The following is a 24,614-nucleotide window of genomic DNA, read 5'->3' on the forward strand; positions in this document are numbered from 1 at the left end:
TTAGTTAGACAAGTTTACATCATATAGGAAATTTTCAATAACTTATATTCTAATCAAGAGTATAAAGTATTTTAGAATACTGTGGATTCATTTATTTTCGTGGGTACCAATTTTCGTGGATTGAGGAAAACTTACATGTTCGTGGATATTTTAAATCTGCAATAATGCCTATTGAAAATTTGTCATTTGTTGAACATTTAATTTCGTGGTTTAACTGTATCCATGAAATCCACGAAAAGTTGGTATCCAACGAATAATAATGAATCCACAGTATTAAATTTGATTTTGAAAGCTTTAAAAGGAGTTGTTAAATTGCTATGTGAAACTTTGTATAAATGTCCTTTATAATAATAGCTGATGACTTTTGCAGGATGAGTTTCCAGTATCAGATAAGGTAGCATTACAGTTAGCTGGTTTACAAGCTAGAGTTACCTTTGGACAGTATGAAGAAGGCAAAGACTTTAGGTAAGTTTTTGAAAAATAGTATGTTTGATATATTTGCATTTGATGTAAAGCCTGTCAAATCTACATGTTACACACTATTCATTTTCAAAATCATAACAGCAAAATAAATATACTTGTATACTTATTGGAAAAAAATAACCCTTTACTTATATTTAACCATAGATACAAAGAAGCCGAGCAGTTCTTAAGTAAGAGGATATTAGCTATGCCTGGACGTGACTGGAATGAAGAAGTAGCTGCATCTCATAGTGTAAGTATTAACATATAGTATGTTTCAAATATAAGTAAAAATGTTGTGAAAAAAACAAGATTATTACATTAAAACACAACTAACCAAAATTAATATTATGACCTTGTGCAGTTTACAAAAAATAGGCAACTAACATCAGAAAGATTATTTGTATGACTGGTTACACCCCTTTTTGTCGAGCCTTCAACTTTTGTCGAAAAAGCGAGACTAAGCTATCCTACATTCTGTTGGTGGCGGCGGCGTCCACAAATATTCACTCTGTGGTTAAAGTTTTTGAAATTTTAATAACTTTCTTAAACTGTACTGGATTACTACCAAACATGGACAGAATCTTGTTTATGATCATAAGATAGTATGCTAAAGTAAGTTTTGTAAAAATAAAATTCCATTTTTTCCATATTTTACTTTTAAATGGACTTAGATTAATTTTCTGCCAGGAAACAACACATTCACTCTGTGGTTAAATTTTAAAAAAATATAATAACTTTCTGATACTAATTTTAATTTGTACAAAACTTAAACAGAAGCTTGTTTATGACCAAATAAAATTGAGAATGGAAAAGCTAGTATCTAGAAGGAAATTTTGTTAATATTTAATTTTGTACCTGTGTATCTGTATTTTACTTATAAATGGACTTAGTTTTTCTTTCAGTTAACATTACATACCATGTGCAGTTAAAGTTTTTAAAACATTTATTAGGTTCATAAACTATCCTGGATTTGTACAAAACTTGGACAGAAGCTCCTTAAAATCAAAAGATAGTATCAAGAGGAATATTTTTATTGATTTTTTCCTCATTTTAGTTGAGCCTGCGTATTCAGGAAAAGTAGGCGAGACACTTGGTTCCGCGGAACCCTTACAAATTTTTTACCTTAATTAAGATCTTTACAAGCAAATAACTGATTTTTCAGATAAGAAAATTTGTAAATTTTTGGTTTAAAACATTGTTGGTAGAGCCATCTTGTGCAATGAACTCGTGTAGATTTCATACCAGAAACTTCTTCAACTTACTAGAATATGTGTGTAACCATTAAAGTGAAATATTCAGAACATGCTCAGAAGACCTAACCTATTATATTATTTTACAGCATTATGGTAAAGGGAAGACAGAACTAGAAGCCCAAGTGTGGTATTTAACAGCAGTGAGACAGTTTCCGTTGTATGGATGTACTTTGTTCCCTATTGTTCATAAAGGATTGTGGTCTCATACAGGAGATGCTTTAATTGCTATCAATATGGATGGAATTAAATTTATCAAAGCTAGAGACAAAAATGTGATAAATCAGTTTAATTATACTGAAATAGAGTCAATAACAATTGACCCTAATGATAATTATGTGACATTAGAATTGAAGAACACAGCTGATGTAAACTGTCAACAGAGATGTTTTATGTTTGAGACCGAGTGTAAGGAAGATATAGGTTCTCTCATTGCTAGCTATTCTCCAAATCATGCCTCATGGCTCAATCCGGAATATGAAAGTTTGAAGAAAAAGGTAGGTTCTTAAAAAATGTATTTGCATTTAATTTGTATGTCAAACCTGCTTTTACTGTCACCTCATTTCACCCGTCAACTGCCTCTAACAGTCACCTTCAAACCCCCGAAATGTCTCCTTTATAATTTTTGGAACCTCATTTCACAGGTCATCTCACTTGAGTGGTCACATTTGATACTTTTATGAGTTACTGCTTAAGACAGATTTGAAGGTATACATTGTTTGATTTTAGTAGTAATGGAAGATTTTTAAAATATCCAAACACAATCATATCAATTTTAAACCTTTTAGTTTTTTAGCTCACCTGGTCTAAAAACCATTTTAAGGGGGAGATAAATTTTATGAATATTTTTATGAAATAAATGGTATTGTTGATTTCCTTTTTCCTTATACTCTGAGCTAAATAAGAAATAGACAATTAGTGAATCTAAAGATTTCTTCTTTTGTCTAAGAAATTTAATGCCCACTAACTATATAAAGTGATTAGAATAAATACTCTTTATTAATCTGTTATGTTGGATATTTCTTTTGTTCATTCAGTCTAAGATGACAGATGAAGAAAAACTGAAATTATATGAGGAAATAGTTCGGTGTAGAAGAGCTTTATCTGATAGTCGACTACTTCAAAAACCAACGGGTCATGGAAATGCTGGTTTCCTTAGACAGTCTATTAGAAGGTTTGTACAATTGTTTTTAAATTTCTATTCTAGTTTTGTTTGCCTTATAAAAAAGTGAGTGAATCTAAACCTGATGCTTGTTCAGATATTCTGTAATTATTGCAGAGGAAATCGTATTGGTGCCATACACTATACAGAACAAATGTTCAAGTAGATGGTCAAAAACCTGAAATACTCCTTTTTAAATGTTTCAATGCAAGCAAGGTGATAATACTGACTATAAAATTAAGTTAAGACTAATTCAGATATTCTGGTATGTTATCTTTAATAATGTTTTGGTGCTAAAATTTATAATACTCATATATTATCACTCTGTGGAATGAATACTTCTTGTTCTTAACCTTAGATATTTACCATTGATTTAAATGAGAATTATACTATAATACTAATGACATAATTTTCTCTTGACTTTGATTATCTATCACCTATCACACTGTTGAGACAAAATGTTCATTCAGCATATGGTGTGTAGGGAATGATGTGAAGTTTCAAGCAATCATTATGAAACTTTACATAAAAATTGAACAGATTTTTGGTTAGGATTAATCCCCATTTATATTAAGTTAAGTTTGTATTATATGAAATGAATGATGTTTTCAAGAGAAACTATTTATCATAGTTACTTATCTCAGTAAGAAAATAGAAAGTAGTTGTTATTTATGTATTTGATTTTTATGCAGACTTTTAGTATTCAGGTATAATAGTTCATTGTTTTGAATATTGTATTTCTCCTTACCTCAACTTGGATTAGGTTAAGAGTTACCCTGGTGAATCCCATCCACACCTTCTCATTATAAGAAGGCTTAAACATTGTCACTCTCATCCACTCATTATAATAGTTACAAACCAAACATTCTGTACTTTAATGGCTTACAAAACAAATAAAACTTTTGGTCTGAGGTAAAAACATCTTGTTTATAATTACTTCATACCTTATGTCATTTTATGTGGTTAGTGTTCCCTTATAAAACTGTTCCTTACCTGATGTAATATTTCTTATCCTACCAGTAATTGATAAGCATGCCAATATACCAACTACTTCTAACCAGTTGTGATAGGAGTTTTCTTCCATCACTACTCCTTACACATTGTGGAAGGAATCTCCATTCATGGCTACATCTCACCTTAGAGGGTAATGGTTCTCCAAATTTTATATCAATATCTTTTTAGGAAGACTTTAAATCATATCTACCGTATATATCAGAGTCTAAATCACAACGTAAAATTGAGAGTGGAAATGGGGAATGTGCCAAAGAGACAACAACCTGACCATAGAACAGACAACAACTAATGACTTTATTTTGTCAGGTTTTATTTTGCAGCTTTGCATAAAAAGCTACAACTTCAAGCCACAGTTTAAAAATATTATTTATGATTTTGACAGACTATTTATTTTATGTCATTTATTTTTATTTTTATGCAACACCTAGGGGCATGATGTTTTTTGGTCTGTAAGTCCCTTCATTCTTCCTTCTGTCCCACTTCAGGTTAAATTTTTTGGTCGAGGTAGTTTTTGATGAAGTTGAAGTCTAGTTAACTTGAAACTTATTACACATGTTCCCTATGAAATGATCTTTCTAATTTTCATGTCAAATAAGAGTATTGAAACCCCCCCCCCCCTTTTTTCCATTTCACGGTCCACTGAACATATAAATGATAGTGCAAGTGGGGCATTCATGTACAATGGACACATTAATTTTTTTAGTTTCAAATTCGAAAAGCTTAGAATTAGCTGTATTGTACATAACTTCTCCTCTGATGGACTCCTGATTGCTTTTGACTAATCTTGTACAATTACAGACAATTGAACCTATTTAAAATCAACACAGTTAGATGTTGTGAAATGTTGTAACCCTTATATTTTACAGTATTGTTAAAGATAAGTAAGTGTAGTAAAAGCAAGGCATGACCAGTAGCAAAGGACCCTACACCATACTAACATGTGTGTTATACATCAAGCCCTTACTAACATGTCTGTATGATTCATACTAAAATGTATATTGAATGTATACAAAATGAAGACACAGAGATGTTTAGACATTTTAATTTAACTGTATTATTGCATATAATTGAAGACAAGAGTTTGACTCCTTATAGATCTTCAAAAATAAATAATAGTTTAGAAATTACCAACTGCATAGTCACAATATTGTAATTCTGTTGTTTTGAATACATGTTAAACCCACAGAATACTTCTTCATTTTAATATCAACTTATGTTCTTTATAAAAACGACAATGGTACACTGAAAACGACATATTTGATTATAATCCTTCTTTTTTATTCAATCAGTTTGATAACTTAATCCCTACGATGACACATCTGTTTTACTAAAGAGACATAATAGGCCAATTATTGGAGATATTTTCCTCGAAATAATTGCCCAAGTTTGTATAATCAATAGAAAAATATTGAAATTTTGATAAATAATGATTTTTAAAGATTTTTAGGAGCCAAATGGACTGATTTTGTGCATGAATTATATTGAGATTAATGAATGATCCATTCACTCATTTAGAAGTTTCCAAATAGTAATATTTTGGAAAAATGCAGTTTTTTTGCCTATTTAAAAAGAGGTCTATTTCTTGCAGCTTATGTGTATTACTCATTGAGCCCCTCCACATCAAATTTATACTGTGAATGTCTTGCCGCTTAGTTATACTACTGATTGAGTCCCTCCCACATCACATTTATAGTGTGATACCAATCACTATTGATTAACATGCATGATATTACTTTATTTGGAACAGGTTGAATTGTATGGCTGGTATATTTAGGTATGACTGGTGTGTGTCATTGTTTTAATACTAACACTTCAACAGAGCTTACATATAAAAGTTAAATCTGCTTATATATAGCCATGAAACAGAGAAAATCAATTGTAAACCTAAACATATATTTATTAGATCTAAAGCTAGCATTGTTTTTATGAATTAATTGATACATGACGATTGCTTGTAGTAAAAGGAATTATTTCTCTGTGGAGGTTGTTATTTGGTGTGATTTTGCTCTAGGTTTTCCCATAACTATGTATTGAAGTGATTGAATCTAAATTTGATGTGATTGATAGATTGAACAAAATGCCTTTATAGATGAACACTTAAAAGACTGAGAGGGTGGCTTATAGGCTCTTAATTTTGAAAAAAATTGAACTTAAATGAAAAAAAGAATCATATCTCAATAAAAAGAAATACTTACTTAAATTTGTTTTTAGCTCACCTGGCCCGAAGGGCCAAGTGAGCTTTTCCCATCACTTTGCGTCCGGCGTCCGTCGTCCGTCGTCGTTAACTTTTACAAAAATCTTCTCCTCTGAAACTACTGGGCCAAATTGAACCAAACTTGGCCACAATCATCATTGGGGTATCTAGTTTAAAAAATGTGTGGCGTGACCCGGTCAACCAACCAAGATGGCCGCCACGGCTAAAAATAGAACATAGGGGTAAAATGCAGTTTTTGGCTTATAACTCAAAAACCAAAGCATTTAGAGGAAATCTGACAAGAGGTAAAAATGTTTATCAGGTCAAGATCTATCTGCCCTGAAATTTTCAGACGAATCAGACAATCCGTTGTTGGGTTGCTGCCCCTGAATTTGTAATTTTGAGGAAATTTTGCTGTTTTTGGTTATTATCTTGAATATTATTATAGATAGAGATAAACTGTAAACAGCAATTATGTTCAGCAAAGTAAGATTTACAAATAAGTCAACATGACCGAAATGGTCAGTTGACCCCTTTAGGAGTTATTGCCCTTTATAGTCAATTTTTTACCATTTTTCGTAAATCTTAGTTATCTTTTACAAAAATCTTCTCCTCTGAAACTACTTGGCCAAATGAATCCAATCTTGGCCACAATCATCTTTGGGGTATCTAGTTTAAAAAATGTGTGGCGTGACCCGGTCAACCAACCAAGATGGCCGCCACGGCTAAAAATAGAACATAGGGGTAAAATGCAATTTTTGGCTTATAACTCAAAAACCAAAGCATTTAGTGGAAATCTGACATGGGGGTAAAAATGTTTATCAGGTCAAGAGCTATCTGCCCTGAAATTTTCAGACGAATCGGACAACCCGTTGTTGGGTTGCTGCCCCTGAATTAGTAATTTTGAGGAAATTTTGATGTTTTTGGTTATTATCTTGAATATTATTATAGATAGAGATAAACTGTAAACAGCAATTATGTTCAGCAAAGTAAGATTTACAAATAAGTCAACATGACCGAAATGGTCAGTTGACCCCTTTAGGAGTTATTGCCCTTTATAGTCAATTTTTAACAATTTTTCGTAAATCTTAGTTATCTTTTACAAAAATCTTCTCCCCTGAAACTACTTGGCCAAATAAATCCAAACTTGGCCACAATCATCTTTTGGGTATCTAGTTTAAAAAATGTGTGGCGTGACCCGGTCAACCAACCAAGATGGCCGCCACGGCTAAAAATAGAATATGGGGGTAAAATGCAGTTTTTGGCTTATAACTCAAAAAACAAAGCAATTAGAGCAAATCTGAAAATGGTCAATTGACCCACTAAGGAGTAATTGTCCTTTATAGTCAATTTTTAACAATTTTCATAAAATTTGTAAATTTTTATTAACATTTTCCACTGAAACTACTGGGCCAAGTTCATTATAGATAGAGATAATTCTAAGCAGCAAGACTGTTTAGTAAAGTAAGATTTACAAACACATCACCATCACCAAAACACAATTTTGTCATGAATCCATCTGCTTCCTTTGTTTAATATTCACATAGACCAAGGTGAGCGACACAGGCTCTTTAGAGCCTCTAGTTTTTAACAAAATCATTTTTGTTTGAACAATTATAGGAAGTTTTTTTCATTGGTATGTACTAAGTACTTAAATGTCTTACTCCCAACCTAAGCCCCCCTCCTTTCCTCTTATATTAAAAGTTTAGATATTGATATATTTATTCCACTATCGTCTATGGTTTCCCTAAGTTAGTGAAGATACATGTTGCCCTCAATATGGTTCCTCAAAATCGTTTTGTTTGGTTTAACGTAGTCTTGTCTAAATAACTTTAAACACATATCTTTTTTATGTAGTTTCAGCCTCAGTTATCTTCTTAAGTCGATATCATTTAGTCTCTTTCTATTTTTTCTACCATTATGTCAATATTTGTGAATGTGATGTGTAATAAAATTACAAAAAAAAACAACCCAAATATACAATGCCAACTTAAAGAGACCAATATGGCCAAAATAGACCAAAGGTTACTATAGATACAATAAATAAAATACATTTTCTGATAGAAAATGTATTTGACAAATATTTTATGTACACATTGAAGCAATAGTTCTTTAAACAACCAGGGAGAACTGTAATTTGGGATCTTGGTACTCACTGAAATTATATGAGGTGCACTATTTTTTTGGAATGCTATTTGTACTTAAAAGAAAGATTAGCATTTGGAACGTACTTGTTAGTGTTTATATTATAAGGGTTTATTTGTCTTTTTTTTCAGACTTACAAAATCTAAGATGGAGAGAATGAGAAAATCAACTATTGGAGGAGGGAGTGGAAACTTTGATGATAGTTACTGGTCTTACAGTAAATCATGTATTAAACATCCACTGACAGTTTCTTTGACTGATCCACAGATGGAAGAGAAAGCTATCAGAATGTTCCATTGTATACTAATGTATTGTGGGGTAGAGGAGGCAGGTAAGTTATCAGAATGTTCCATTGTGTACTGTATTGTGGGGTAGAGGAGGAAGGTTAGTTATCAGAATGTTCCATTGTATACCTATGTATTGTGGGGTAGAGGAGGCTGGTTAGTTATCAGAATATTCCATTGTATAACTATGTATTGTGGGGTAGAGGAGGCTGGTTAGTTATCAGAATGTTCCATTGTATACTTATGTATTGTGGGGTAGAGGAGGCTGGTTAGTTATCAGAATGTTCCATTGTATACTTATGTATTGTGGGGTAGAGGAGGCAGGTTAGTTATCAGAATGTTCCATTGTATACTTATGTATTGTGGGGTAGAGGAGGCTGGTTAGTTATCAGAATGTTCCATTGTATACCTATGTATTGTGGGGTAGAGGAGGCAGGTTAGTTATCAGAATGTTCCATTGTATACCTATGTATTGTGGGGTAGAGGAGGCAGGTTAGTTATCAGAATGTTCCATTGTATACCTATGTATTGTGGGGTAGAGGAGGCAGGTTAGTTATCAGAATGTTCCATTGTATACTTATGTATTGTGGGGTAGAGGAGGCTGGTTAGTTATCAGAATGTTCCATTGTATACCTATGTATTGTGGGGTAGAGGAGGCAGGTTAGTTATCAGAATGTTCCATTGTATACCTATGTATTGTGGGGTAGGGGAGGCTGGTTAGTTATCAGAATGTTCCATTGTATACCTATGTATTGTGGGGTAGAGGAGGCAGGTTAGTTATCAGAATGTTCCATTGTATACCTATGTATTGTGGGGTAGAGGAGGCTGGTTAGTTATCAGAATGTTCCATTGTATACCTATGTATTGTGGGGTAGAGGAGGCAGTTTAGTTATCAGAATGTTCCATTGTATACCTATGTATTGTGGGGTAGAGGAGGCTGGTTAGTTATCAGAATGTTCCATTGTATACCTATGTATTGTGGGGTAGAGGAGGCAGGTTAGTTATCAGAATGTTCCATTGTATACCTATGTATTGTGGGTTAGAGGAGGCAGGTTAGTTATCAGAATGTTCCATTGTATACTTATGTATTGTGGGGTAGAGGAGGCAGGTTGGTTATCAGAATGTTCCATTGTATACCTATGTATTGTGGGATAGAGGAGGCAGGTTAGTTATCAGAATGTTCCATTGTATACCTATGTATTGTGGGGTAGAGGAGGCTGGTTAGTTATCAGAATGTTCCATTGTATACCTATGTATTGTGGGGTAGAGGAGGCAGGTTAGTTATCAGAATGTTCCATTGTATACCTATGTATTGTGGGGTAGAGGAGGCAGGTTAGTTATCAGAATGTTCCATTGTATACCTATGTATTGTGGGGTAGAGGAGGCTGGTTAGTTATCAGAATGTTCCATTGTATACCTATGTATTGTGGGGTAGAGGAGGCAGGTAGGTCATGCAACTAAAATTTTTGAATAATGCTCCCAATCAATTATGATATACTGTAAACTGAATTATTTTCTCGAGATTTATTTTTCCTAATTTCATCAGTAGAAAAAATAACCTAAAAATGAATAGCCTCCCCCCAAAATTAACACTTGAATCTTTCCTTATCTTATTACATCAGGTAAATTTGAAAATCACAAAATTAAATCACAGCAAAAGAGATTAGAAAGAGCAAAACAAAACTAAGTTAGTTTACAGTGTTATGAACTAAAAAAAAATCTACTGATAAAATTATATTTATCTATAAAGAGAAAGAGATGCCAAATTAGCTTTCTTTATAGGAATATGTTAGAATGTTTTATATTGAAGCCAAGTAAGTTGTCTTCATATAAAGTAATATGTGATGAAGCCAAGTAAGGTATCTATAGAGAAATCTAGGAAAATGTTCCATAATTTGATAATATATAAAACTTAAGAAATGAGAGAGAAGCCTAGAATAATCTACTATGATGTTATGTCCTGTAATGATATGTATATCAATTTGTAAAAGAGAAGCCAAGTAATTTATCCACATAGACATCTATCGTAAATTTTCATCATGTAATTATATATTAACAAGGGAAAAAGTGGAAACAAGATGTCCTCTGAAAATTAAGAACATTTTCTAAATAGCAGTCATAATGTTGCACACTACATGTCTAATGATGGGCCTATTGCATTTTCGCTAATTTTTCAAAACCCCAATACTACGTTTCAGCAGATTTAAAGTATACATTTCCGCAATTTGTTTTAATTACTTTTTACGGAAATTTACCTTGTATATTATTAATATTTGAATATATTAAATACATTATTTGAGTGTCGATTACATAGACAAAGATTCAGACTTTGTTAAATTGCTAACACATTTCTTTGGTTTGGCTTACTTTCAAACTGACATGATTGAAGAATGCTTTGTTGAATTAATAGCCGATGCTCCATCTTGCGATACATGCATGAAGTTTGCCGATTATATATTGGAAGTTTGTATAAGATGACAAGACGAGATTACTACCAACCATATGGGCTTCATCTCCTGACCAAAGGATAAGAGAACAACGAATGGTGTCGAGCCTTTAATGCCCACTGGAACGACCAGTTTTACGCTACCCATCTTAACAATTTTGTCTTTGTCGATGTGTTATTGAAACTACAAACAACTTGTACATAAAGATGAGAACTCTAACTGTAAAAACATTCATTGGGAAATATGAAAAGGAGAAGATGGACTTCTTTCTCGAACACAATTCAAAATTTGTAAACGGTGAATGTACTACTGTGGACTTTGTAACACGTGTTGGCTACACTGAAATATTCTGCCAGAACTGACTTATGAACTCATATCAAGCTATATCTGATAAGTGCTAACTTTTGAACATACGCTTTGATATATATACATTTTAATGATGAATTTTACTTGCATGTAATGAAGACCTTTAACTTATAAATATTTTTCAGGCGCGTAGCTGCCTTTACGCAAACAATCATTTGCTTGCACATGTTTTTCACAAAAAAAAATTTTAAAAAAATCCTGAAATTGAATTTCGGATAGTCTTTAGTCTTTCCGGATTATCGTGTCTGGCGGTGTCTGTACTTGCAACTAACGACAATCACGACACAAAGTTTAACCCCGATAGAAATAAAAATGAAGAAGCTAGATTTTTATTTTAGCAAGGAGGCAGCGGATAACGAAAGCCAAAACGTTTTATCTAATTCGCCCAGCAAAGATGTAAATGAGCCATGTACATCGTTTTCACAAGACGTTACTGCAAAGAAAATAACATTGTTTGACCCCCCTTATCCTGATATGTCTAACCTAACAAATGATGAGTTGTCAAAACATGAAACAAAAGTCAACCTACTGCAGCAAGAATGGGTTCAGATATACATGTATATAAAAAGAATTAACATTTTGCACATGAACACGAGGGTCTTCATTTTCACAGGACGATTTGAAAAAGAAAATATGATGCATCCGTGCAGAATAATCATATATAATTGCATATGAAATGCAGAACACCCCCGGGTCATATACAAGAGAGTGATACAATTGGGGAGGGGGTACATACACGATCGGAAGAACGTTAAAAAATGCCAATCACCAATGAACGGGAAACTTTTTTTTGCAAAATATAATAAATCTTGCAGGACTAAACGTTAAACAACAGAACATAACAAAAACTGTCGTAACTGTTGCACAAAAAAACCTATACCACCCAATAAATGTGTTTTATTTGGATCAATGGTGATTTAAACATTTTTGTCATTTTTATACCCACCACTTGTAAAGTAGGAGGTACTGTATATTGTGAAGGGGAAGTCCGTCCCTCTGTTCGTTTGTTCGTTCGTCCATATGTTTGTCTATTCGTTCGTTCTCTCATTACACTTTTGTATCAGCAACGCTTTCAGCTCCTAAAAGCCTAATCAGATTTACTGAAAAATTTCTCAGAATATTAGCAATATAATGTCATTGTGCACCTCGTATTTTTTTAAAAGTAGCCGTTCGATTTCGTATTCCCATTGTCATTTCGTCCAAAAGACTATTGATTCACCTAGGGTATCTGTGTTACAAATGACCTTCTACCATTGTCGTAGAAACCTCTCATTTGATTTTAAAATGACCCTCGTGAGAAACACCACGGGTGTCTTGCAAGAAGCAGGACCTGCTTACCTGCGGAGCACCGGAGGTCGCCGACATTTTTTTCGGGGTCCGTGTTTTTCATCTGTAGTTAGTTTTCAATGTTGAAAGTTTTTGCTTGTCATTTTGTGTCTTATCTGTTCCCGGGTTTCCAAATTAAGAAACCCACTAGGATGTTACTATCGTTTCTTGAAATATGGTATAGTAAGAAACAGATAGGGTATTTATCATTTTCATCATAAAATGGTCCAAATTTTTTTTCAATATATGCTTGCACTTTATTTTAACTCAGCTACGCCCCTGTTTTTCATTATGGCTTTGCTTTCATCAACAGATTACTTTTAATATTATTTACGGAAAAGTAATAATTTATTTTTCCGGAAAAGTAAGATATTTATTTGCGGAATCGTAATTTTTTTTTTCCGGAAACGTCATATTTTTTTCCCGGAACAGTAATGTCAATTTGTGGAAACGTAAAACGCCGCTAATGATATATTGTTGAGTTTTTGAGAAGCACAATAAGCTTTTCTCTAATTCTGTTCTCATGGGTTCACTTGTAACATTCAAAATATGTCACACAAAAAAAAGTTTCTTTTTTAACTGTTTATAAGTGTGGTCACAAGTCTGGGATCTCACTAGTGGTTTTCTTTAGCAATATTTACTTTATAAAGTTTTGTCCTTTGGTGATTGTGTTGTTTGATAGTTGTTGTTAAAGTTATTGACACATTATTTTAGGTAAAGGCGATGAGAAGCCAGACTTGATGAGTTTAGTTCAGAGTTTGATGAACACATGTCTAGACAATGATCAGCTGTGTAATGAATTCTATCTACAACTAGCAAAACAGACCACAGACCATCCTGGTAAGTATCTCTCAGATAAGGACTGGTTTATATTTATTTGTTTGTATGGTGAGAGGGTCTGTGTCGGGCATGATCGATTTTGAACTGACAAAGTAACGAAAATCTTTGGTTTGTTTTATCAACATTCAGTGCACATTTCTCAACATCTGAATTTGCTGCTCCAAAATAATTTTCGCATTGATTGTTTCCTATTTATAAGACAACTTTGATATTTTTATAAGAACAACTATTACTTATAAATGCGCAAATAGTTGTAAGTGTCAGCACCAACTTCCAATTTCGATACAATTGTTGAGACATTTGCATGTTTTATCTAAAAGAAAGCTAATACAGGGCAAAAGTAATAGTTACCAATCATAAACCTACCTGTAATTACTCATTCCTTGAATCTGTTTGGGTAATAAACCAGTATGAAAATTTGGTTTTTGTGTACGGTGTACAGCAACTTAACTATGCACTGTACATAAGGATTTTTGTGGTCAGCTAAACACCGTACACAACGCTTCTTTTCAGAATAAAATATCAAAAAAAACATATGCATGAAAGATTTCAATGCCAATTATTGATACAACTATACTTATTACACACACACAGTGGCCTATCAGAAAAAGAGTTGCAATGAATATAGAATTATATCGGATGAGACGAGTGCCAACTACTTTGACCAGTATTTGCACATGTTTTTAGTAATCGTTCTTGTTTTGGGAAAATAATGAGACATCTCTAATCATCAAACTACGACCAAATCATTTCTTTAAACAACAGTTATTGTCGAGCCTGCAACTTTTGTTGCAGAAAGCTCAACATAGGGATAGTGATCCGGCGGCGGCGGTGTTAGCTCACTTCTTAAAAGCTTTATATTTTAGAAGGTAGAAGACCTGGATGCTTCATACTTTGTATATAGATGCCTCATGATACGAACTTTCCGTCAATCACATGTCCAATGTCCTCGACCTAATTTTCATGGTTTAGTGACTACTTGAAAAAAAAGTTCATATTTTTTGTAATGTTAAATTCTCTCTTATTATAAGTAATTGGATAACTATATTTGGTATGTGTGTACCTTGCAAGGTCCTTATGCCTGTCAGACCGTTTTCACTTGACCTCGACCTCATTTCATGGATCAGTGAACAAGGTTAAGTTTTCGTGGTCAAGTCCATATCTCAGATACTATGAGCAATAGGTCTAGTATATTCGGTGTATGGAAGAACTGTAAGGTGTACATGTCCAACTGGCAGGTGTCATCTGACCTTGACCTCATTTTCATGGTTCAGTGGTTATAGTTAAGTTTTTGTGTTTTGGTCTGTTTTTCTTATACTATATGCAATATGTCTACTATAATTGGTGTATGGAATGATTGTAAAGTGTACATGTCTAGCTGACAGATGTCATCTGACCTTGACCTCATTTTCATGGTTCAGTGGTCAAAGTTAAGTTTTTTAGTTTTGGTCTATTTTTCTAATACTTTATGCATTGGGTCAACTATATTTTGTGTATGGGAATATTTTATGATGTATATGTCGGTTACGCAGGTTTTATTTGACCTTGACCTCATTTTCACGGTCCATTGCTAAGTTTTAAGTGTTTGTGTTTTGGTCTGTTTTTCTTTATTTATAAGCAATAAGTCAACTATATTTGTTTTATTGAAGAATTGTGAGCTGTACATGTCTGCCTGGCATGGTTCATCTGTCCTTGACCTTATTTTCATGGTTCATTGATCAATGTTTCATTTTCTTGGTTAATGTTGAGTTTATGTGACAGTTGTAATAAAGCTTTATATTTAGGTCTATCAAGATAGTATCAAGGATTAGTAAAGAAGGCGAGACATTTCAGTGTTTGCACTCTTGTGTTTAGATAGAGGTACACATTGATATTATGTGAACAAAACAAAGATGTTCTTTACCGTGTGAGGTCAAAATCTATCACACCCACTTGGTTAGTACTTATATCCGGTGTACTGATGATACACAGTGGTTATAAGTGAATGAATTGACCACCAGTTTGATAATCAAAGGCTTCAAAGAAACAGTTATATATAACCAATGATATACCTTTTTCCTAAACATAAATAACTTATACAGGCTAACATGTACATTGGAATCTACACAGAGTCACGTTTTTTTTTATATATATCAGGACTATGCTGATACACATTTTCACTATCATTAAACTATATTTATTTGTTTGCTTCAAAAGTAAAATCTAAAAAATTTCTATGATTTAATTGTTCAGATCCTAACAGTCAAGTAAACAAGAGAAACTGGCAGTTAATGGCAGTAACCACAAGTTGTACCTTCCCTTCCAATACACGTGTACAAAAGTACATACAGTGTCATCTAAGGAAGTGTTCTTTAGATGCTGCTAGTGATGAAGGAAGATATGCAAGGTTTTGTCACAAGGTACAGTACATAGTGTTGTTTGTTTTGTTTGGTATTTTGGGGAAGTGCTTAAGAGTAATTGGTGTTATCATATAATGCACTCTATGAATATTGCATTTATGATTTTTTTCCTACATTTATACTCTCTGTTTAGAATGGGAAAGGAATCTCCCTAATTTGGAAGATTTTTAAGTGTTATAGAAATCCTCAATAACTTTGAACATCTCTGTCATACAATAAATCAGGATTTTCAAAATAAATTTGCATGTATTATTAAACTCTGCATTTCAGAAACTGATTGGCTAGTTCTTAGTTCTTCATTCTAGAATCATTTACATAAAAAAAATATATATTTTTTGATATACCATAGATGTCCTGAACAGAAATAAACTTTAAATGGCTTGAGGTTCATCAAAGAATAGGGGAAATGCTTTTCGGAATAATTTCTTTGGGAAAAAGAGAATATATATTAAATACTTAATATTCCTACTATACAAAATTTTGTTACATTTTCAGTGCTTCAACAGAACATTGGAACATAGGAAGAGAAAGTTCCCACCATCTAGGAAGGAAATTAAATGTCTTATAGATAGGTTTGTAGATTTATTTTCTTTCGTATGTTGTTGCTCCATAATCAGATCATTTCTACTAGTATACGTCTGTCATCTTTAGTCTCATTGCATGGTTCAAAGGCTGCATAAAAATGCTATGTGGTCATCACTTGCTTTCATCGTTCCAAATAAACTTTCAAAGACTGTCTCCTCTATAGTTAAAATGCTAATGAGGACAAACCCTGTTATAAATTACCCTTCATTGCTCTTCATAAAATTTATTCATTACTAGAACACACCCGCGAAATTGCGGGCATACAGAGCGTACATAAAGTATGTGAAGAGTTGTTGGAAGAATTTTGTAAAATATTGAATGACTGGAGAATTTCATTAGTCATAGGTTATTGGGGACAGGACAATGCTTTTTTTTTTATCCCTCCTCCTTTATTTCCAATATTCCCATTTTTTGGTTTTCTATCAATATCAATATGAACATACATTAAGTATGTTATGAACATTCAAGTAAGGAGCTTGTAATTCAGTGGTTGTTGTTTGTTTATGTGTTACATATTTGTTTTTCGTTCATTTTTTTGTACATAAATAAGGACGCTAGTTTTCTGGTTTGTATTGTTTTACATTGTCAGTTCGGGGCCTTTTAAAGCTGAGTATGCAGTATGGGCTTTGCTCGTTGTGGAAGGTCGTACGGTAACCTTTAGTTGTTAATATCTGTGTCATATTGGTCTCTTGTGGAGAGTTGTCTCAATATGGCAGTCATACCACATCTTCTTTTTTTTGTAATCAATGAATTTTGTAAAAGATTTAATGACTGGAGAATTTCAGAAAAGGTATCAAAAGTTCACATGAATATTTTTAGCGCTTATCTGTATATTATGAACATTCATTACTTTATAAATATAGTGTATTTACTTTCAATTCTAATTTTTTTACTAATCGATCCATAGTGGTCATTGATATAGTATACAGAACCTCTCTATTTAAAAAAACTCTATGACTGCCGTGGATAGTAAACTAGAAAATGATAGCAGAAAAAATTCTGAAAATACACTTTATTCTTTGTATATGTATGTTCAAAGTATACAGAAAAACGCAAACCGGAAGTCTAATCTGACTTAAAATTTCGCCCAATGACGGGACAATATCCGGATGCCTTTTTTCTCGTTTTTCTCCAAAAAATAACTCAATCTGAATAATCATATAAATGAATGACAAATGGCAATATGCACTGTACCTATAGGACACAGAGGCGTGTTGATTAATTTATTGTGGAAAGAAGAGAAGCGACACCCAAAATGAGGTCTTCTCTTTTGATATTAAAAACAATATTATACTTATACTGACAAGGTTATATATGAAAACTAAATCATTTAAACAGCATGCATGTAGTTGTTTAAAAAAAAATAAAGGGTGAGGGGAGATAAATTCATCAAATTTTATCTGAAAATCTGTAAAAGGGTCCAATAGCTATCTGACTTTGCAGACATTACATATGTGTGATTCCCTATAAGAATTATTGTTAATTACATATTGAAGATATTGAAAACATTTTAAAGATTTCATCGATGAGGAAAATATAAGCAACATTTGTTAAACAACAGATATACAACAATGTATCACTAAGTTAAGTTTAGCTTCACAGGCATGAGATATATACATGATAGAGAGTGTTTGCTTACTAGGGACAAGAGTGACCATATATATTTTATATTTACAGACGACAGATTTATGACAGAGTATATTTTATGAATGGTGAGAACAGGAGTATAGAATTTGATTCAGCAGCAACTTGTGAAGAGGTAAAATAAAAAACAATGAAGGAGGGCAATAAGATACTACTTTTATATCAGGTTATAAGGCCTAAAGTTTCAAACAGTTTAAATAAAAGAAAACAGTCTTGAACATGATTTGTATCAATAATGGGAGGATGGAATAACAATGAAGCTCTTAAGTTATGAGTTTATAAATGAAATGAAAAACATTGAATTTTTCATAATTGTACTTGGTAAACTTCCCGCTTAACATTGATTTAAATGTGTAATTCTGTTCTTTTTAAATTGTAGGTTATAAAAACAGTAAAAGCTAAGATTGGAATGAGGTCTGATGCTGATTGTTTTGCTCTTTATGAACAGATTGGTGGGTCTGGTGAGTTTATTTGAAAGATAATGGCAGAAGTGAATATCTGTCTTCAAAAGTCAAACAAATCATATGCTTATTATATTAAAAGACAGTAATTGTTTTATTCCATGAGAAAAGAAATATTGAATATCAATTATTTCACCGTTATGATACAGGTAAAGGCATGTGATATTTAGCAACGTTAATATCACTTTATTCCAATGAATCTGTTGTTTCATTCAAAATCGTATTCTATAGAAAACCCTACTAAAATTATACCAATACAAAATTAATCTTATTATTAGATTTTAAAACAGGACAGTTATGATTAAAGGTTGCATTTCTGTAAATATCTATAATGCAATTTCACAAGTTATGTCTCTATGAATATTATATATCTCCCCTAAAGAGGCATGGTTTGAGAAAAAGCTGTATTTAGAAAGTGCAATCTAATGAAGATGAAGTATGTTCACTTAAAACATATATGATATACATTTTCAAAACTTTGAAGATGATCTTTTTATTATATTTTATTTTTAAAATCAAATCAAAGGCAAAAACTCATTATTCAGTATTTATTGTGGTTTAGACAACAAGAATTCTTCCAAATTGAGCTTGTAAAAATTCCATAAACCATTATAAAATTATGGTTTAGATATTAATATGAGTATTAATTATATTCAGTATTGAGAAATCCACAAATTTTGTTTTCCAGACTTGTATGATATCAAAGGTATGAGGATTCCCTACCATATATATCTATAATCAATGGATCCTCAATCTAGAGGGTCTTTCAGGGCTAGTTACTCTTCAAAGGGCAACAGCTTTGAGAAGAAATGTAGACGAGAAAAAACCTAGAGTTTAAAAGACCATTGATAATCTTTTTACCGCTATTTTCCTCTGCTTATAATGTCATACATACTCTATCTTCTTGACAGAAAATCAAATATCACTTGAGTAGAGTGATATAGAAAATGATCATGGAATGATCAAAGGAATATAGCAATACTTTGTATTTATATATTATATAAAAGGTTTTATGCATGTATAGTATAAAGGAGGAACAAAACTTGACCATTATTTAATCTTGCTTAAAAAATATCCTAGGGCAGTTATTCGTTCCAATTTTTTTTTAAAAAGATACCAATTTTCATGTTTTAGTTTGACCCAGCAAATACATGTAGATCAATCCCACAATCACCATACTCAGGATATCATTTGGGAGGTTTTAAAAATAGATGCAATGATATATAAAGTGTAATCTGAAACTTTTTTGCATTTCAGTTATAATCTGCAATATTTATATTTATTGTATAGCAATATAATATTTCCCACAGAACGTAACCAAAAGTTAGTGTGCAATAAATTCTAATATTGCACTAGTGCAATAAATCTTCAAAATTCATGACGTCATCAACGACAAAACGTCTGTTTATACCAATTTATATTTTCAAATATTATATTGCTATACAATAAAAGGGTTATTGTATGAATATTGGGGAATATTGTCCCTCGTAGAACATATATTGCACTCGCAAGCTTGTGCAATATAAAATTCTACTCTGGACAATATTCCCCAATATTCATGCAATAACCCTATAATATTAGTCTATATATAGAAATGTATGAGAGAAAAAAAAATATTATGTACTGAAGGATAATTTAATTCCAAACTTTTGAATTGACACAGTGGAAATACATGATTTTAACCTGTTCAGATCAAGAAAAAGGAGTGCTTCATTTTGAGTTTGTTTTGTTAAAGGAAACGTTAAAAAAAAAAATGGCATATGAACATTTTCAAAATGACAAAGAATTATATCTTATTTTCTATCATTCCATCTCTCTTTACAGTAGTTCAATAAAAAAAAATGTAAACTCTTACAACTTCAAGTGATATTTTCATATAAATGCTAAATTTGTTTCAGAACGCTGTATGAATTTGGATGAGAAATTATCAGATACCTTAAGTAAATGGGAAAGACTTTCCAGAGGTGCTGTTAGGGATAATAGATTAATTTTCAAGGTAAGGTACAAAAAGGATAGTCTGTCATGTCTTTTGAGATTATAAATTAGTGCTCATTTTAAAATTGTAATAGTAAAGACTTTCCAGTGATGATGTTAGACATACGATTTATAGATTTAGTGTTCAACTTTCAATATTGTTATGTACTCAAGGTGAAGTTTTGAAGAAAAAAAATAATCCATCTTATCTATTAGAATGTAAAGTATCAGCATATTGCTCTTTCAATTATGACATTTTCAGGTACATAAAGCAACAATTTTGAATAGAGTGTAATGTTTCAATATTTTTTATTTTTCAGAAAAGATTGTTTATTTCTCCCTACATTAATCCACTTGACCCAGTGGAATGTGATCTTGTCTTCCATCAACTTATAGAAGATATGTTTGAACAGAGAGTACCACTAACTGTAGAGGATGCTGTAAGTCATGTCTATATAGTGTATAACTTCAATTAATATACATCTGAAAAAGTGGGGGGGGGCTATACTTTTTTACCCCTGGGCCCTCTGTCCATACCCTATTTCTGTCGGTTTGAACAGAGAGTACCACTAACTGTAGAGGGTGCTGTAAGTTATATCTGTATAGTGTATAACGTCAATTTATATACATCTGAAAAAGTGGGGGGGGGGGGGGGGCTATACTTCTTTACCCCTGGTCCCTCTGTCCATACCATATTTCTGTCGGTTTGAACAGAGAGTACCACTAACTGTAGAGGATGCTGTAAGTCATGTTTGTATATAAAAGTCTGATCAATTAATATACATCTGAAAATGGGGTTTTACTTGTTTATCCTGTACATACTTTATACCATATTTCCGTTTATTGAACAGAGAGCGATATCACTAACTATAGAGGATGCTGTAAGTTATATCTGTATAACTTCAATTAATTGACATCTGAAAGGCTGGCAAGTGTACTCGGTTACCAATGTCCTTCTGTCCATAGCATATTTCTGTCACATTTTTTCTCAATAAATATATGCCTATTGCAATAAGATTCATACTTTTTATGCCCCATTTATGGGCATTATGTTTTCTGGTCTGTTGGTTGGTTCGTCTGTCTGTCCCCCTTCAGGTTTAAGTTTTTGGACGAGTTAATTTTGATGAAGTTGAAGTTCAATCAACAAGAAACATAGTACACATATTCCTGATGATATGATCTTTTTAATTTTAATGCCAAATTAGAGATTTTCTCCAATTTTCAAGGTCCACTGAAAATAGAAAATGATAGTACAGAGGGGGCATCGGTGTACTTGGGACACATTCTTGTTGACAAATTTTTAGTTCCATCAAACTTCTTGCTATAAGAATACATACATGACATTTTACTTGTTTTCAATTTAGGTTCATCTTTGTGCCTTAAAGATTCAATCTGAGATGGATGAACTGAAGACAGCAGATATAGACTACAGGTAATATATGATATGCATACCAGATAGTATAGTTATAAAGCATTCCATCAATGGTTAAACAATCTGTCATACTTTACTTCAGACTTGATACTCTGGTTTATAATAATCAATTTCTTGCATTAATGCTGTTTATTTGCAGAATCTGATTAATTTTGGAAAATAGCTCCTTCAAATCAAGAAATACCATCTGAAGAAAAAAAAATCTTTTATTTTGCTGAAAAGGTTTTAGTGATGAACATTACACTTCTGCACTAACAGCAGCAAGCACAGGCTAGACACACGGTTCTGTAGAAATCTTTACAATATATTTTGTTGTTTTAAACATCTACAAAACCTTATAAAACGAAGGCTGATTTTTTTTATATCAGTTGTAGTAATAGAGGCTGTATAAAGGAATTTTAAAAATATATAAAAAAAAAAAAGTTATGCAGCAACCTTCTGATACAGTAAAACCACTTATCATACTTGAAATTTTACAATTTATAATTTCTATTTCAGTTCTGTAGTTAGAATTTTGCCACGTAGCATGAGGGCCAATATAAAAGTGGAAGATATAGTTTCAGCTCACCAAAACCTTTTAGACATGACACCAAACCAAGCAATCCTCACCTTTATAGAAATGCTCAAATCATGGCCATTGTTTGGATCAACATTGTTTGAAGTTTCGGTGAGTATTTTAGTCCAGAAATAAGTTCCTGCTTATGTTTTAATTTGATAATTTATGTCTGCAACATTCTTCCCTTCTGCTAATATTGGTAAGTAGACATTTATAAGTGATTGCTTTCCTTACAGGGAACTTGTGTTTATTTTAGTTATTTAATCAAACAAATAGGTTCACAAAAGATTTTTATTAGGCTTATGAATTTAATTTTTTTTTACAACACATGATGGGTATGTTCATCCGATACTATGTAAGTCCTTACTGTTTCAATAGAACATCAGTACTGTAGAAGAGTTGTCACCATCAATTGATAATTCAACTGTTAGTTAAGAAAGTTTACTGGCATCTCTCTAAATACAGTGTAGTTATTACTATTTGAATCTTGTACTCATAAAATGTTGATATTGAAATATTCAAAATATACTCTAAACCTGGTGTTTATGCAACATTGTGGTATAATACCATGAATACATTGTATATATATATAGTAACTCTCACCATCATCCACGTTATGATAGTGTCATTCTAATGATAACTTCTAATATAACATTAGAATTGGTAGTGGCAAACATAAGTTTCATGGAATAACCACATAAATATTTAAGGCAGGTCAGGTGAGGTCCATATTTCAAGATGCATTTGTAAATTATCCTGCAAAAGCTCGCACTAACTCTTGATGTAAGCTACCAAAAATGCAGGTTTTAAAATATGAATAAAATGTATGAATTTCAGCCAAAATTTTGGACCCATAAATGTATTGCAGTATGTTTATTTATCATCTTTTGTTTCAGCAATCTTATACAACATCACTTCCCAAGTTACTGTTCCTAGCTATCAATCAGAAAGGGGTTTCATTACTGGAGATGAAAACATTTGTAAGTTTGAATGGAAAATTATATGAAATAATTATATGTTTTATTTTAATAAGTCATATTAAATAATAAACAATATAATGCAATGTAAAGTTATAGAGAAAACTGTGATTTAAACTTGATCATGATCCAAGTGAAAGAACATGATGTTCATAATTTAATTTAATTTTGAATATCAACTAAAACAGTGTGATGAGAAAATGCATCTTTTATCAAAATATTACATAGTTCTTACAATCTGTTTTTTTCTCACAGTATAAGAGTCTTAAATAAACAAACTTTTTCTAGAGTGCTGTTTTACAGAAAACAATTTATGACCTTTTTCAGGACATATTAGAATCTCATGATTTCACAGAAGTTGTCCATTCCAGTCCAGCTATAAAAAGTATCATGATAGTAGTAGGTCACATGGCTACGGGATCAAAGTACATGTTTAATTCAAATCAGGTAAGTAATCACAAAGTAATCATGTAAATAAAGTCTCATGGCTACGGGATCAAAGTACATGTTTAATTCAAATCTGGTTAGTATTCACAAAGTAATCATGTAAATAAAGTCACATGGCTACGGGATCAAAGTACATGTTTAATTCAAATCAGGTAAGTAATCACAAAGTAATCATGTAAATAAAGTCTCATGGCTACGGGATCAAAGTACATGTTTAATTCAAATCTGGTTAGTATTCACAAAGTAATCATGTAAATAAAGTCACATGGCTACGGGATCAAAGTACATGTTTAATTCAAATCAGGTAAGTAATCACAAAGTAATCATGTAAATAAAGTCACATGGCTACGGGATCAAAGTACATGTTTAATTCAAATCAGGTTAGTAATCACAAAGTAATCATGTAAATAAAGTCACATGGCTACGGGATCAAAGTACATGTTTAATTCAAATCTGGTTAGTATTCACAAAGTAATCATGTAAATAAAGTCTCATGGCTACGGGATCAAAGTACATTTTTAATTCAAATCAGGTTAGTAATCACAAAGTAATCATGTAAATAAAGTCACATGGCTACGGGATCAAAGTACATGTTTAATTCAAATCAGGTTAGTAATCACAAAGTAATCATGTAAATAAAGTCACA

The 24,614-nt window shown here is 32.2% G+C and overlaps 1 protein-coding gene across 4 annotated transcripts in view; it reads left to right on the forward strand.

Moving 5' to 3' along the window:
- Window positions 1-24,614, forward strand: part of LOC134712582 (myosin-VIIa-like) — a 98,242-nt gene that overhangs the window by 68,961 nt on the left and 4,667 nt on the right. The window contains exons 25-42 of one of the 4 annotated variants that reach the window (XM_063574290.1): window positions 371-465; window positions 628-715; window positions 1,805-2,212; window positions 2,753-2,889; window positions 4,758-4,772; window positions 8,362-8,561; window positions 13,368-13,493; window positions 15,726-15,892; window positions 16,388-16,464; window positions 18,155-18,236; window positions 18,501-18,582; window positions 19,271-19,288; window positions 20,481-20,578; window positions 20,877-20,996; window positions 21,921-21,988; window positions 22,487-22,655; window positions 23,441-23,524; window positions 23,849-23,968. In XM_063574290.1, the coding sequence (XP_063430360.1) occupies window positions 371-465; window positions 628-715; window positions 1,805-2,212; window positions 2,753-2,889; window positions 4,758-4,772; window positions 8,362-8,561; window positions 13,368-13,493; window positions 15,726-15,892; window positions 16,388-16,464; window positions 18,155-18,236; window positions 18,501-18,582; window positions 19,271-19,288; window positions 20,481-20,578; window positions 20,877-20,996; window positions 21,921-21,988; window positions 22,487-22,655; window positions 23,441-23,524; window positions 23,849-23,968 (2,154 nt within the window). The remainder of the gene's footprint in view (window positions 1-370; window positions 466-627; window positions 716-1,804; window positions 2,213-2,752; window positions 2,890-4,757; window positions 4,773-8,361; window positions 8,562-13,367; window positions 13,494-15,725; window positions 15,893-16,387; window positions 16,465-18,154; window positions 18,237-18,500; window positions 18,583-19,270; window positions 19,289-20,480; window positions 20,579-20,876; window positions 20,997-21,920; window positions 21,989-22,486; window positions 22,656-23,440; window positions 23,525-23,848; window positions 23,969-24,614) is intronic. The other 3 variants (XM_063574292.1, XM_063574291.1, XM_063574293.1) reach the window with 3 other exon arrangements.

This window comes from Mytilus trossulus, chromosome 3, assembly GCF_036588685.1.
Source record: "Mytilus trossulus isolate FHL-02 chromosome 3, PNRI_Mtr1.1.1.hap1, whole genome shotgun sequence".
Classification (NCBI taxonomy): Eukaryota; Metazoa; Mollusca; class Bivalvia; order Mytilida; family Mytilidae; genus Mytilus; species Mytilus trossulus.